Here is a 12966-nt window from a genome sequence, read left to right as displayed (position 1 = left end):
ATAACATCCAGATCCCATTCAGAAGGACTATTCTATAACCACCCCTCTCTCTCTCTCCCTTTTACCTGTAGTCCTTACATACGGGTTGCAACGCGTATGTGCAGTTATATACAACGGTATGAGCAGACGTTGTTTGATACGAACAGTTGCACCTAGGCGTTGTATCCATTCACGGTTAGACGATGATGAGAGGAACAAACACACACATATATATGTGTGTGTGCGTCTATACAAACATATATGTAAATATGTATACAACCTTCAGCAAAGTAAGTCATGTACACAACTTGGACGGACATACGTTCACATACACACACACACTCTCACAGACACATCTGCCCATTCTCCTAGACACTCACATACATACGTAGCACATGAATACAAACATACATACATACCTACGTATGGGCATACACACGTACATACGCACGTACATGTACGCACACACATACATGGGCACATGCACACAAGCGGGTATACATACATACGCACATGCGCACGTATGTACATACACACATACATACATACGCACAATAGTAAAACAATAGTTCTGTGATATAGAGATAAAAATCTGATAATAGATTTTAGGGTAGTGTTTTGGGAGTAAGCGTCATAAATCACTTTCTAGCTTCGGCCGTAGGAAGTTGAAATTTGATAGCTTTGTGATGAGTGGTCACTCTACATCCATCCATCGCTACAGGTTTATAGCTTTATGTTTTATAGAGTGCATGTGCGTGCATATACACACACATACATATATACATACATACATACATACATACACACATACATACATACATACATACATACATACATACATGCATACACAGGCGTATGTGCGTACATGCATACGTACATACATGCACACATGTATGCATACATACACACATACATACGTACATATATATGACGAACTAACTGTTACTTTCTTAGATGCAGCACGGACTTTGTCAGTGAACAGGTCGCGGATTTTAGCGACGAAAATATTTTGACAAATTAAACTTAAATGTTGAAGTGAATCTAATGGATTTTGTGTGTTTCTTAAATGGCTTATAAACACCTTCCATGCTGCAATTGTATTTTTTAATTGTTATATGTCCCCACATGTGTTGTAGTGTCCCCTCTGTGTATTGCCTTTATGGCAAATTTAATAAAATAAAGTAGCTTGCTTACCAACCACTTGGTTCCGGGTTCAGTCCCACTGCGTGGCACCTTGGGCAAGTGTCTTCTACTATAGCCTCGGGCCGACCAAAGCCTTGTGAGTGGATTTGGTAGACGGAAACTGAAAGAACCCCATCGTATATATGTGTGTGTGTATATGTTTGTGTGTGTGTCTATGTTTGTCCCCCCCCCCCAACATCGATGCTGGTGTGTTTACATCCCCATAACTTAGCAGTTCGGCAAAAGTGACCAATAGAATAAGTAATAGGCTTACAAAGAAATAAGTCCTGGGGTCAATTTGCTCCACTAAAGGCAGTGCTCCAGCATGGCCACAGTCAAATGACTGAAACAAGTAAAAGAGTAAAATAGTATGCGTAGTGTCCACAAACACCGACCAAGATCAGTCGGCGGGGGGAGGGGGGCGGTCAGAGTTATGTGTGTGAGTCTATTTTTGTGTCCCCTTGTCTTCAAATTACATGATAGCTGTAAATAATTGTCATACAAGTAGTGTAATTCACTTCCAAATTTCTGTGAAAACATGTTTCATCATGGAGGGAAATATTACCCAGTTTGAAAACAAGTGAGGGGTTGACAGCAAGAATGGCATCGAGCTGTAGGAAATCTGTCTCAATAAACTCTGTCTGACACATGCAAGCATGGAAAAGTAGATGTTAATGGGATGATGACAATGATATATATATACACCCACAGAGAACTTTAAGATGATGTAATCAAGCAGAAATACCGTAAATCCTTGAGTATAACACGCATTTTTTCCCCAAAAATTTCGAGGTCAAAATCCCTAGTGCGTACTATATACGCGGTTAAAAATGAAAATTATTTTCTAAGCAATGTCCGAGTCTCTATTTGATGTCCGGCAATGTTTATTCAGACACATTTTGTGATGTCGAGTGCAAAAATACCTTAAGCTAAGCCTGAAAGCAATGAAGTGATAAAAGAATCATCCATAACATGCAGTAAGCAACATTTATTGAATGTTATTACTGTTATTTCTTTATTTTCTGCAAACAAAATGCACAAAAAAGCTACATGTTTGCATTATGTTATATATACAATACTAATAAAGGACGTTACCGTATACATTTTTACAAACCAAGGACGTTATGTAGACCTCCTTGACTCAATTTAGAGAAGGGGTGCGTATTATACACAAGGTTTCGGTTTTTCAGAGGTACAGCCCCCCTAAAAATGCCCTGCATATTATACTTAAGGGCGGACTATACTCGAGGATTTACGGTACAAAGAGACACCCCGCTACACACACAAACTTCAAGAAGATGTTGTCACCATGAACTTCCCTTGTACAAATATACGTGGTACACAAAGCCCTTCTTTCTTGTTGACAGTCTCCCGTTTCACATAATGGAGTTGATGGATGTCATAACCAGCATCACACAGTAAATGTTCAATAAACTCTGAAAAAGAAAGAAAGAATAGCTTTAATATTAAAGGTGTCAGCATATACTGTACTATAGTATATACTATACTATATACTGTACCATACTGTGCTATATATAATTCTACAATGTACAACAACTGTTTGTGTGTGTGTGTGTGTGTGTATCATCATCATCGTTGTTGTTTAACGTCCACTTTCCATGCTAGCATGGGTTGGACGGTTTGACTGAGGGCTGGCAAACCAGATGGCTGCACCAGGCTCCAATCTTGATCTGGCAGAGTTTACTACAGCTGGATGCCCTTCCTAATGCCAACCACTCCGAGAGTGTAGTGGGTGCTTCTACGTGCCACCGGCACAGGGGCCAGTCAGGCGGCAGGGCAATATTCACAAGAGACTCGGCCGATAACCAAATTCGTCCTACACATGACAGCAGCTGTTCGACATAAGCCCACAGGTTTGAAATGGTTGGACACTGCATGAGTGCATGCAGAATGGTTTCATCGCTCTGACCCCATCTTGGGTAAGTCGGTCCAGTGTTTCTCGAACTGTGCCTGTAGAACTTATCCCAAACGGACAATGCTTCCTGATAGCATTGCCAGGCCAGGGATCTCTGTTGATTGTCCATAGGTCCTTACTGTTCAAAAGTAGGTTGTTCTCCACCTCAGAATTTTCTCTCAGGAGGTTTTTGAATATATTCTTTTGATAAGTACATTTGAAATCACCCTACTGCATCATGATAGAGAGATTTCAGCGTGTTGTATGTGTTTTGTGCCACATGTAGGATGTTTTGATATTGTCTTATGTTATTTGAATTGTTTGTGTTTATTGCTGTCAGCATTGTGGATTCATTGTGTTTCTGTGTTTCTGTTAATGCTTTTGTTTTGTGTGGGTATTTTGGTTTCTGGAGTGGTGAACCACTCTGCTTTGTTTGTTTGCTTCTCTATTCTTTTTTCCCCCTTTTTCTCCTTCCACCTGCAGCCACTTGCCATTCCTCCATGTTACCTTCATCTGATGACATGTGGGAGGAATCAGAAACTGGGAGGGGAAGGATATAGGGGTCTATTTCTGAGTGTGTTAATGCTGATTTTGTTGTTGGTGTTGGTTAGTGCCCCCTTCAAAGTCCAACTGTTCCCCTCACCGTGGTGCTGGGGGTGGCAGCGGCAAATGGTAAGTATGCTGGCTAAACGGCTCTGGCCTGGGGAAAGACCTGGTCACCTACCCCAGAATCTTGGCCAATGTACTCTATGGATCAAAAGTGTAAGCTAATCTGAAAGAAGCGACCCAGGATAGAACTGACTGGAGAACACTGATCCATTGAGTAACCAAGAGTCAACTTCAATTGAGTGGATAGATTGATTGTTGGTGGTTGGTGACAGTTGGGATGTGGTGTATGGGTTTTTGGGGAGTGGGGTATGAGTCCTTTTGTTTTACTCTTGGTGCTTCTATACATGAAGGTGGTGATGGTGTTGTTTCTATTCTTGGTGTCATTTAGTTGGGCTGGCTTGTTGGTTGCTGATGCTCTTTCATTTCCTGGTAAAGCTGTTTTACCAGCTGTGCATATGGCAGTGTGGGTAGCAACCACCAGTACAACGAAAACTGCCTTGCCTTCCCAGTTAACCCTTTCGATACCAATCCGGCTGAAACCGGCTCCGGCTCTGTAGTACAAATGTCTTTGTTTTCTTAAGTTTTGAATTAAAATCTTCCACCGGACCTTAGTCACAATTTATGTTCCTAACACTAGCTGAATGATAACTGAGTTATCTTATTAAATTCTTTGTTATATTTAAAATTAATTGAAAGAAACACAGAGCATCTCAAAAGAAATACGGTAACGAAAGGGTTAAAGGAAGGTGGCGGGGCAATATTCACGATAGACTCGGCTGATAACTGAATTCATCCAACACGTGACAGCAGCTGTTCAACAGACACACAGACATACTATATGTAATATTAACAAAATACTACAGTTGGTACTGTATAATATCTACAATATAGCATAGATCCCTGATCATATAAAAACACCACATTCATCCTATCTGTAGCAGAGGAATGTAGAGTAGCTTACCTGTTGAGAAATAATACGCCCGAGTGCCATCTTGCCGTACATAGAAATTTTCTGCTAATTTGTGACCAGGTGCAAAACGTAACATGGCGTAGTCATGGAGACCATAATCTCGGAATAGAAGACAACCACCGGGTTTGATTACCTGTGACGTACAAACAGACAGACAAGTTTACAAATGAAACAAGTTTTGTAATTGCATGATAAACCAAATAAAATTAGGAAATGTTTGTATACAGTTAAACGTGTGTCCGTGAGTCATGTGTTATTGTATGTATAGTTTGTGTGTGCATGTACATCTATACAAACAAATGTATATGTGTGTGTATATAGATATATCTACATATATACGTATATCTAGACATAAATGTATATCCACATATATATAATCATCATAATCGTTTAATGTCTGTTTTCCATGCTGGCGTAGGTTTGAATGGGGAATAGCAAGCCAGGAGGCCGCACCAGGCTCCAATCTGATCTGGCAATGTTTCTACAGATGGATGCCCTTCCTAACACCAATCATTCCAAGAGAGTAGTGGGTGCTTTTTACGTGCCACCAGCACCGGAGCCAGTCAGACAGCACCAGCCATGTTCAGAAGGTGCTTTTTATATGCCACTGGTGGGTTTCTTTCAGTTTCCATCTACCAAATCCATTCACAAGGCCATAGTCAGCCTAAGGCTATAGTAGGAGACACTTGCCCAAGGTGCCACGCGGTGGGACTGAACCCGGAACCATGTGGTTGGTAAGCAAGCTACTTACCACACAGCCATATATATATATATAAAGTATGATTTTATTTTCTATTATTAGTGTTCATCAAGAAAGTCAATCTAAACATTATTTACACAATTTATGAAGGTACATGCATGATTTAGAAATATTTTTAGCTGGCAGCTAGTGTAAACACCACTGCCAGTAACATCACCATAATCACTATCACCACCACAACTACCATTTATGAAAAACTTTTGTTTTACCTTCTTTATGTTCTGTAAACACTTGAGCATCTTATCAGGATGGATTGATGATAAGACAAAAATTAATGAAACAATATCAACAGACTGGGATGGGATGTGGGCCATCAAATCATCTTCAGTTATATCACACTCAAATACTTTGCATCTTTTCTCATCATAATATTCATTTTGCTGAAAAAAACAACAAAATAATACAAATAACATGTTCATTGTTAATTAATGATGCAAGTGAAGGGATGTAAATAAACCAATGCTGGTTGTTGAACAATATTAACCATAAAAACATATTCACACATATATGTCATCATCATTGTCACCTTTAAACATCCATCTTCCATGCTAATGAGCTATATAGTTTCCATCTCAAGTAACCATGCCGGTGGCACGTAAAAGGCACCATCCAACCATGGCCGTCTGCCACCTGTGCCGGTGGCATGTAAAAAGCAGCCACTACACTCACGGAGTGGTTGGCATTAGGAAGGGCATCCAGCCGTAGAAACATTTGCCAGATCAGACTGGGCCTGGTGCAGCCTTCTGGCTTCCCAGACCCCAGTTGCACTGTCCAACCCATGCCAGCATGGAAAGCGGACGCTAAATGATGATGATGAAGGCATTCATTGGCCCAAAGATGCAGTAAAAATACTTTACTTATATTAAAATATTTACGCAATTTTAGAATGAAAAGTATTTAATTGCCTGAGAAAACTCACCCAATTCATGCCAGCCTGGAAAAACTGATGTAAAACTAACATATAATCTTTACATCCCTATTGCGAATATTGTATGAGTTGTCTCCCATTATATAGGTAGTTGATTGGCAAACTCGGAAGAACAGCAGAATACATGCTTTAAGATTTAGTCCTCCTTTTACATTCTGAGTTCAAATCCAGTTTATATTTCATTTTTCCAGTATTGATAAAATAAAATACAAGTCAGTACTGGATTTGATTTAATCAACTGATACAATTAGTGAAGTGTGAATTCAAAGTCCATTTACAAGAGTTGTGAAAAAATAATAATTAAAAATTTTACCTTAACGAATTCTACAGCTCGTTTCGAAAAGTCACAGGCATAGAAGAACAAACTGGTTTCTTGTAGCAGTGGAAACAAGAAATTGCCAACACCACAACCAACCTCCAATGCTGTCTTCTGTTGAAAAAAATTTGAGGAAATTCAAATAAAATAAGATAAGTTTTAATTTCTTCAATGACATATATGTGGGGGGTGATGGAAAGTTCCTGGTTTGGGGTGAAAGAAAATACAGGAGAATCAGTTAATTATAATATTATCCAACGTATTCCTCTCTCACATTCACAGACTAACTGCAGCAGTCCTTCAGTTTTTCTAAACTCTATAAAAGAACTCGGAAGGTTGAGCCTCCAACCAGGCCTTTCGCAACACTATTAACCCTTTAGTGTTTAAACCGGCCATATCCGGCCCAAATATTCTAAATGTTTTATATTCAAACTGGCAATATCTAGCCTCTCACACCTAACCTACAATGTCATGCTAAAAATAAACAATCACATCACTGAAACTTCAAAGCTATAAGATAATGCATGATTTAATTCAAAACAATTTGAGTGAAAAAGTATTACATTTAACAGAGTAATCTGAACACTAAAGGGTTAAAGCTAGAAACCTTTCAGCACCCCCCTCGTACATCCATTTTTAATACATTCTGGCACTTTCAAACGTAAAAATTGCTGTTGTATTCTGCCTTTGGAGAATCCAGAGATGAAATGCTCTTGTTTATAGAAATCAGCAAAGCCGTATACTGATGTATGTTGAAGACTGCCAAACCAATAAGAAATTACTATGGACACGCAGAAGAGTAAGAATCAAAGAAATGATGCATATTCGTACTTATGTTGCAATAGATTCCAATGTGAATGTGTTAATCACTGTTGTATTTCATTATCAGGGAACACCTCCACCCTTCGGATAATGTATATTCATAACACACTCAGCCTTCACTTGTTTACTTCATTAATCCAGAGAAAGCTTTAACAGAAGAGACACAATCAGACCAAAACACTATAGTGTCTCAAAGTCTCCCACATGTCAATAAACTGACAGCATTATGAAAATATTGGGTTGTCCGGAAAGTTTGTGCCGATTTTTAAAGGAAAGAAAAAGGTCAATAAATACTTGCCATTACATTTTTAATCAACCAAATATGAACCATTTTGTTGCATAATGCATTTCCATCTTTCCTTTAACTTGAAAATACCCTCTTCCTAGAATTGAGGTGGTTTCATGGCAAAGAATTCATCAAGGTATCTTTTTACGTCATCGAAGGATTTGAAATTTTTACCATTAAGACTATTCTGCAGAGACCTGAATAAGTGGAAATCCGAAGGAGCAATATAGCAATATCTGGTGAATACGGAGGGTGGGGTAACACATCCCAGCCAAGCTGCAGCAATTTTTGTCTGGTTCCCAAAGCATCAAGTGCCGAAAATGAACTTGCTTATCTTCCATTTTAAAGGGTTACAAAATTAACACAGGTTATAGGAACATAAACCTTCTTCCACGAAAAGATAGCTTGAACTGCGCTCTAAATGTAAATGGAGGTGTAGTCAAATCCTATTTTATGGACTCAACCATGTTCTAAAGTCGAAAGGTAAGCTACTATAAATCGGCACGAACTTTCCGGACAACCTAATACATCGTCTTAAGAGAGAAGGTATACTACACAGATGAAATACATTAGCAATCAGCATATCCGCACTTGAATGTGTCAGAATGTATTAAGAATATGGACGTCATTGCTTTCATTTTCACTGTTCTGTGTGTACATGATTATTCTCATCATTTAATGGTCCTTCATCATGCTGGCATGAGGGTTGCATGGTTTGACAAGAGCTGACAAGTTAGAAGGCTATGCCAAGCTCTATTGTTTATTTTGACATAGTTTCCACAGCTGGATAACCTGCCTAACACCAACCACTTCACAGTGTTCTGAGTACTTTTTTCCTGGCTCCAGCACTGGTGGGGTCACCAAGTCACTTGCAAGGCAAGACAAAGTCCCCTCAAATAGGGGCAGAAGTGTTGAGGGAGGTGGCGTTGTATCAGTTGATGAGAGGCACTGGCACATAATTCATGAAATAGTATCTTATATTATCGTAAAGCCCCAAATTTAGTGATGGGTTATAAGTTAAAATTTATTCAACACCAGGGTGTAACCAAATGAACATTGAAAGCATGAAAGATAAAATCATTCTTTTCCTTCAAATAAACCACAATTGGGATGCATTCCACAATGTAGTACCAAGAATCTCTGTCTCCCCCATTAGCTCTGCCAATTCCTCAGTTTTATATTGTATGTCTGCCAATAACATAGACATGGTTGAGTGGTTTTTGTCCTTTGTTAGGATGTGTAAGTCTCCAGAATAAAACACCTGACATGGCTCATTGCTCAGCACAACACACTGAATGTTAAGAGAAGAAACTGAGAGAAGTGAACGTTAAGGGAAAGTTTTTAGGTCAATAGATGTTAGTATAATTAATGAATGAAATATTATAAATCTTAACGAGGAATAAAAATGTGGAGCAGGTTCAAGGTGTTCATTGTTATACGGTAACACTGGGTGTTTTTATTCTTTGTATAACAAAACAGGAATCAGAAATAAGAATTTAAAAAAGAAAAAAAAACCTGTCTTACATGAGAATCTGATTCATTTAACAAGTCTTTGAATTCTCGAGTTGTCCAATGTCGGTCTTTAAAAAATTTTGTTGTGTTCCGTTTATAAAACAAATCCCAATTTTTGCAAGCATCTTTTTCAAATTTATTTTGTTTGAATTCAGACACCAGTTTCTGATCTTTTTCTAATTTAGCAATGTCTTCTGGTGACAAAGTATAGGAAGATATTTTAGTGTCTTCACTCGAAACTGAATTAGTTTCAAGCATACCTTGAAAGAAAAAAAGAAAATGTTAACTTAAAAACTGAAGAACAAATTTACTATTCTTATTTTTCCAGAAATGTAAATTAGAGTGGGTACTGTGGATGCAAATTTTTTCAATTCTATTCAATTCTGCTGCTGCTTCCATAATCCACAGACAAACACACCTTCAACATCACCAGTGAAGATGATACCGCCATTACCATATGTACACTTATTTGCCACAGGGAAGGTTTGATATGAAACAAAATAAATTTACAAATATTTTGAGAGTCTGAGAATGCTTAGTTGTGATTTTTATGGTGTTGAGTGAATGAAAAATAAACCTCCCCTGGCAAGAAAACTGGTGACAGCATGCAGCAAAGCTTTCCAACTAGGCACCATTCAAACGTGATTGTTACCAGCGTCGCCTTAAAGAGCACCATCCGAGCACGATCATTGCCAGAGCGGCTATCTGGCCTCCGTGCCGGTGGCATGTAAAAGATACCATTCGAGTGTGATCGTTACCAGCATCGCCTTACTGGCACCTGTGCCGGTGGCATGTGTAAAAGATTCGAGCGAGGTCGTTGCCAGTACAGCCTGACTGGTCCCGTGCCGGTGGCATGTAAAAGCACCCACTACACTTTTGGAGTGGTTGGCATTAGGAAGGACATCCAGCTGTAGAAACTCTGCCAGATCAAGATTGAAACCTGGTGCAGCCATCTGCTTCGCCAGCCCTCAGTCAAACCGTCCAACCCATGCTAGCATGGAAAGCGGACGTTAAACGATGATGATGATGATGGACCAGTGGTTCTCAACCATCTTTTATCTATGGACCCCTTTGATTATTATTTCATTCTGGTGGACCCTCATATCCATTTAATGTTTATAAACGTGTTTAATAGATTTTTTTTTTTCAAAATTCCTATTTTTGTTATTCACACAAACTTCGTCGTCGTCATCATTTAACGTCCATTGTCCATGCTGGAATGGACTGGACAATTTGACCAGGGCAGGTAAGCTGAGGGGCTGCACCAGAGTCCAGTCTGATTTGGCATGATCATCGAAAGTCAGGGGTGGGGGAAGATATCAGTAAAACTCCAGTTTCTGACCCGGGTAAAAAAAATGGAGGAAAAATAGTGAAATAGGTGTAATTATGTGAAAATGGCATTACGTAAAATACCTTTCGAGCAATTGAAATTTTGAAGTTGCGATTTTTGCCACTTTTATTTCAGAATCGGAATCTCCGACATCTAAAATGTAGGAATCTGAAAAAATATTTTTTTTTAAATGCATTTTTCAAGGAGAGATGCAAAATTGTATTGGCCCTGAGAAATACGGAGACTATGATTCTGAAAAAAAAAATTGTTTGTAATATTTCAAAAAAAATAATAAATTACCCCCAAACCACTCCTCTCCCTATTCTACGGCCTTGGTCTTCAAGCAGGCTATCCACAGGCTAGAAACGATACGAGTGGGAGGTAAACAGCCAAATCTCACAGGAATTTGTTGGACGAAAAATTAACAAAGATAAAATAATCTTTTCTGCTCTAGGCACTGTGGTGAGTGCACGATTTGGATATAAAGGCACCTACCTTCTCTTCCTCGTGATGGAGACCCTTCTGTGGTAACTAGTCCTTCGACACAGCCCCGACCCGAACACTAAAGATAGCAGCTGCTCACCCAAACCCTTAGCGACCGTCCTCACACGTCTCGTCACCTGGACGACCCACGTTGGAAAGGCCCAATTGACAGCTGCCCCTTCCGGTTGCCCCAGCTTCCGGTCAACGCACCCAGCTGCTGACGTCATCCCACAGGCACAAGGCCCGAAATTTTGGGAAAGGGAGCCAGTCAATTAGATCCACCCCAGTACGCAACTGGTACTTAATTTATCTACCCCGAAGAGAAGAAATGCAAAGTCGACCTCGGCGGAATTTGAACTCAGAACATAAAGACAAGAAATACCGCTAAGCTCGCTGCGATAAAATAAAGAAATATGTAAACGTTAAAACCTCATTCTTACAGGGATTCTTACACTTTCCAAGGCCACGTGTTCAAGTCCATTCATTTATACGAGGGGTGGGGAAAACCAGGCACGCAGGCCGATATACTCGTATGTACAAAATATAATAAATTTTACAATTGTAAAATTTATACAATATTCATATGCCTATCTGCGACATAGGTAACATTTCCACTACGGCTTAGAACGGTTAGACTTGAACAGAAACCATCCGGTAACTGCCATTTGAATGGAAATTTTGTTTTCACTATAAAACATATTGCTAGGTTTATACCCACAAGGGGCTAAACACAGAGAGGACAAACAAGGACAGACAAACGGATTAAGTCGATTATATCGACCCCAGTGCGTAACTGGTACTTATTTAATCGACCCCGAAAGGATGAAAGGCAAAATACCTATTTCTTTATTACCCACAAGGGGCTAAACACAGAGGGGACAAACAAGTATTAAGTCGATTACATCGACCCCAGTGCGTAACTGGTACTTAATTTATCGACCCCGAAAGGATGAAAGGCAAAGTCGACCTCGGCGGAATTTGAACTCACAACGTAACGGCAGACGAAATACCTATTTCTTTATTACCCACAAGGGGCTAAACACAGAGAGGACAAACAAGGACAGACATAGGTATTTAGTCGATTACATCGACCCCAGTGCATAACTGGTACTTAATTTATCGACCCCGAAAGGATGAAAGGCAAAGTCGACCTCGGCGGAATTTGAACTCACAACGTAACGGCAGACGAAATACCGCTAAGCATTTCGCCCGACGTGCTAACGTTTCTGCCAGCTCGCCTCTTGAGACCCAACTACAGTAGCTAAAAAATATATATAATACCACATAAGTAATATAAACGTCCCAAAGACAGTGGTGGCGTTAATTTAATGTGTCAAAGTTATCTTTATTAATGTATATCGAATTATACATAGATTTATACAAGATTTTCACAGATATAAGAGTTAGAACTTGGCGTCTGCTTGCGGACCTTTTACATTGGAAATTTTTGCCCGCCACACTAAAAAGTTTACACAAATAATTAAAAAGAAAACTTTGTGACCTTTTAGTATTATTCTCCTTCAAAATATAAACATTAATTATTTTTAATTTAATATTTAGAGTTAAATATTGTTTCAATTTATCATTAATTCATAGAATTGTTAAATTAGAGAACGAAAGGATATAATAATGAAATTAAAATGAATAATGGGACCAGCAATACACAGTAATTATTCCAAAGATATTAACAGCTATGACCAGATATATTATATAGCCAGATATTACCAGCTATATTATTCTAAATATAAACATAAATACTTACTTAAATACTTTGACAAAAATATTTAAAACGTTGGACATCTATTCATACTGAAGAGGACATGTGCTTCTGTTTAACACCGGTTGGGGGTCACATGGCGCCAGTCTAATTGATA

General features: G+C 39.0%; 1 protein-coding gene across 1 annotated transcript; it reads right to left on the bottom strand.

The window, feature by feature from the left end:
- Nucleotides 1–1419: 1419 nt before the first annotated feature.
- LOC115220535 (tRNA N(3)-methylcytidine methyltransferase METTL6-like) lies at nt 1420–12949 on the bottom strand. The gene is made up of 8 exons (XM_036509878.1): nt 12908–12949; nt 12855–12875; nt 9292–9539; nt 6657–6773; nt 5625–5795; nt 4647–4788; nt 2423–2597; nt 1420–1906 (listed from the first exon to the last, which is right to left on the bottom strand). The coding sequence occupies exons 1-7, from the start codon at nt 12912–12914 to the stop codon at nt 2452–2454; spliced, it is 852 nt and encodes a 283-aa protein (XP_036365771.1). The 5' UTR covers nt 12915–12949; the 3' UTR covers nt 1420–1906; nt 2423–2451.
- Between the last annotated feature and the right edge of the window lie 17 nt (nt 12950–12966).

Source organism: Octopus sinensis, linkage group LG16 (genome assembly GCF_006345805.1).
Source record: "Octopus sinensis linkage group LG16, ASM634580v1, whole genome shotgun sequence".
Lineage (NCBI taxonomy): Eukaryota > Metazoa > Mollusca > Cephalopoda > Octopoda > Octopodidae > Octopus > Octopus sinensis.
This window is presented reverse-complemented; position numbering and strand designations above follow the sequence as displayed.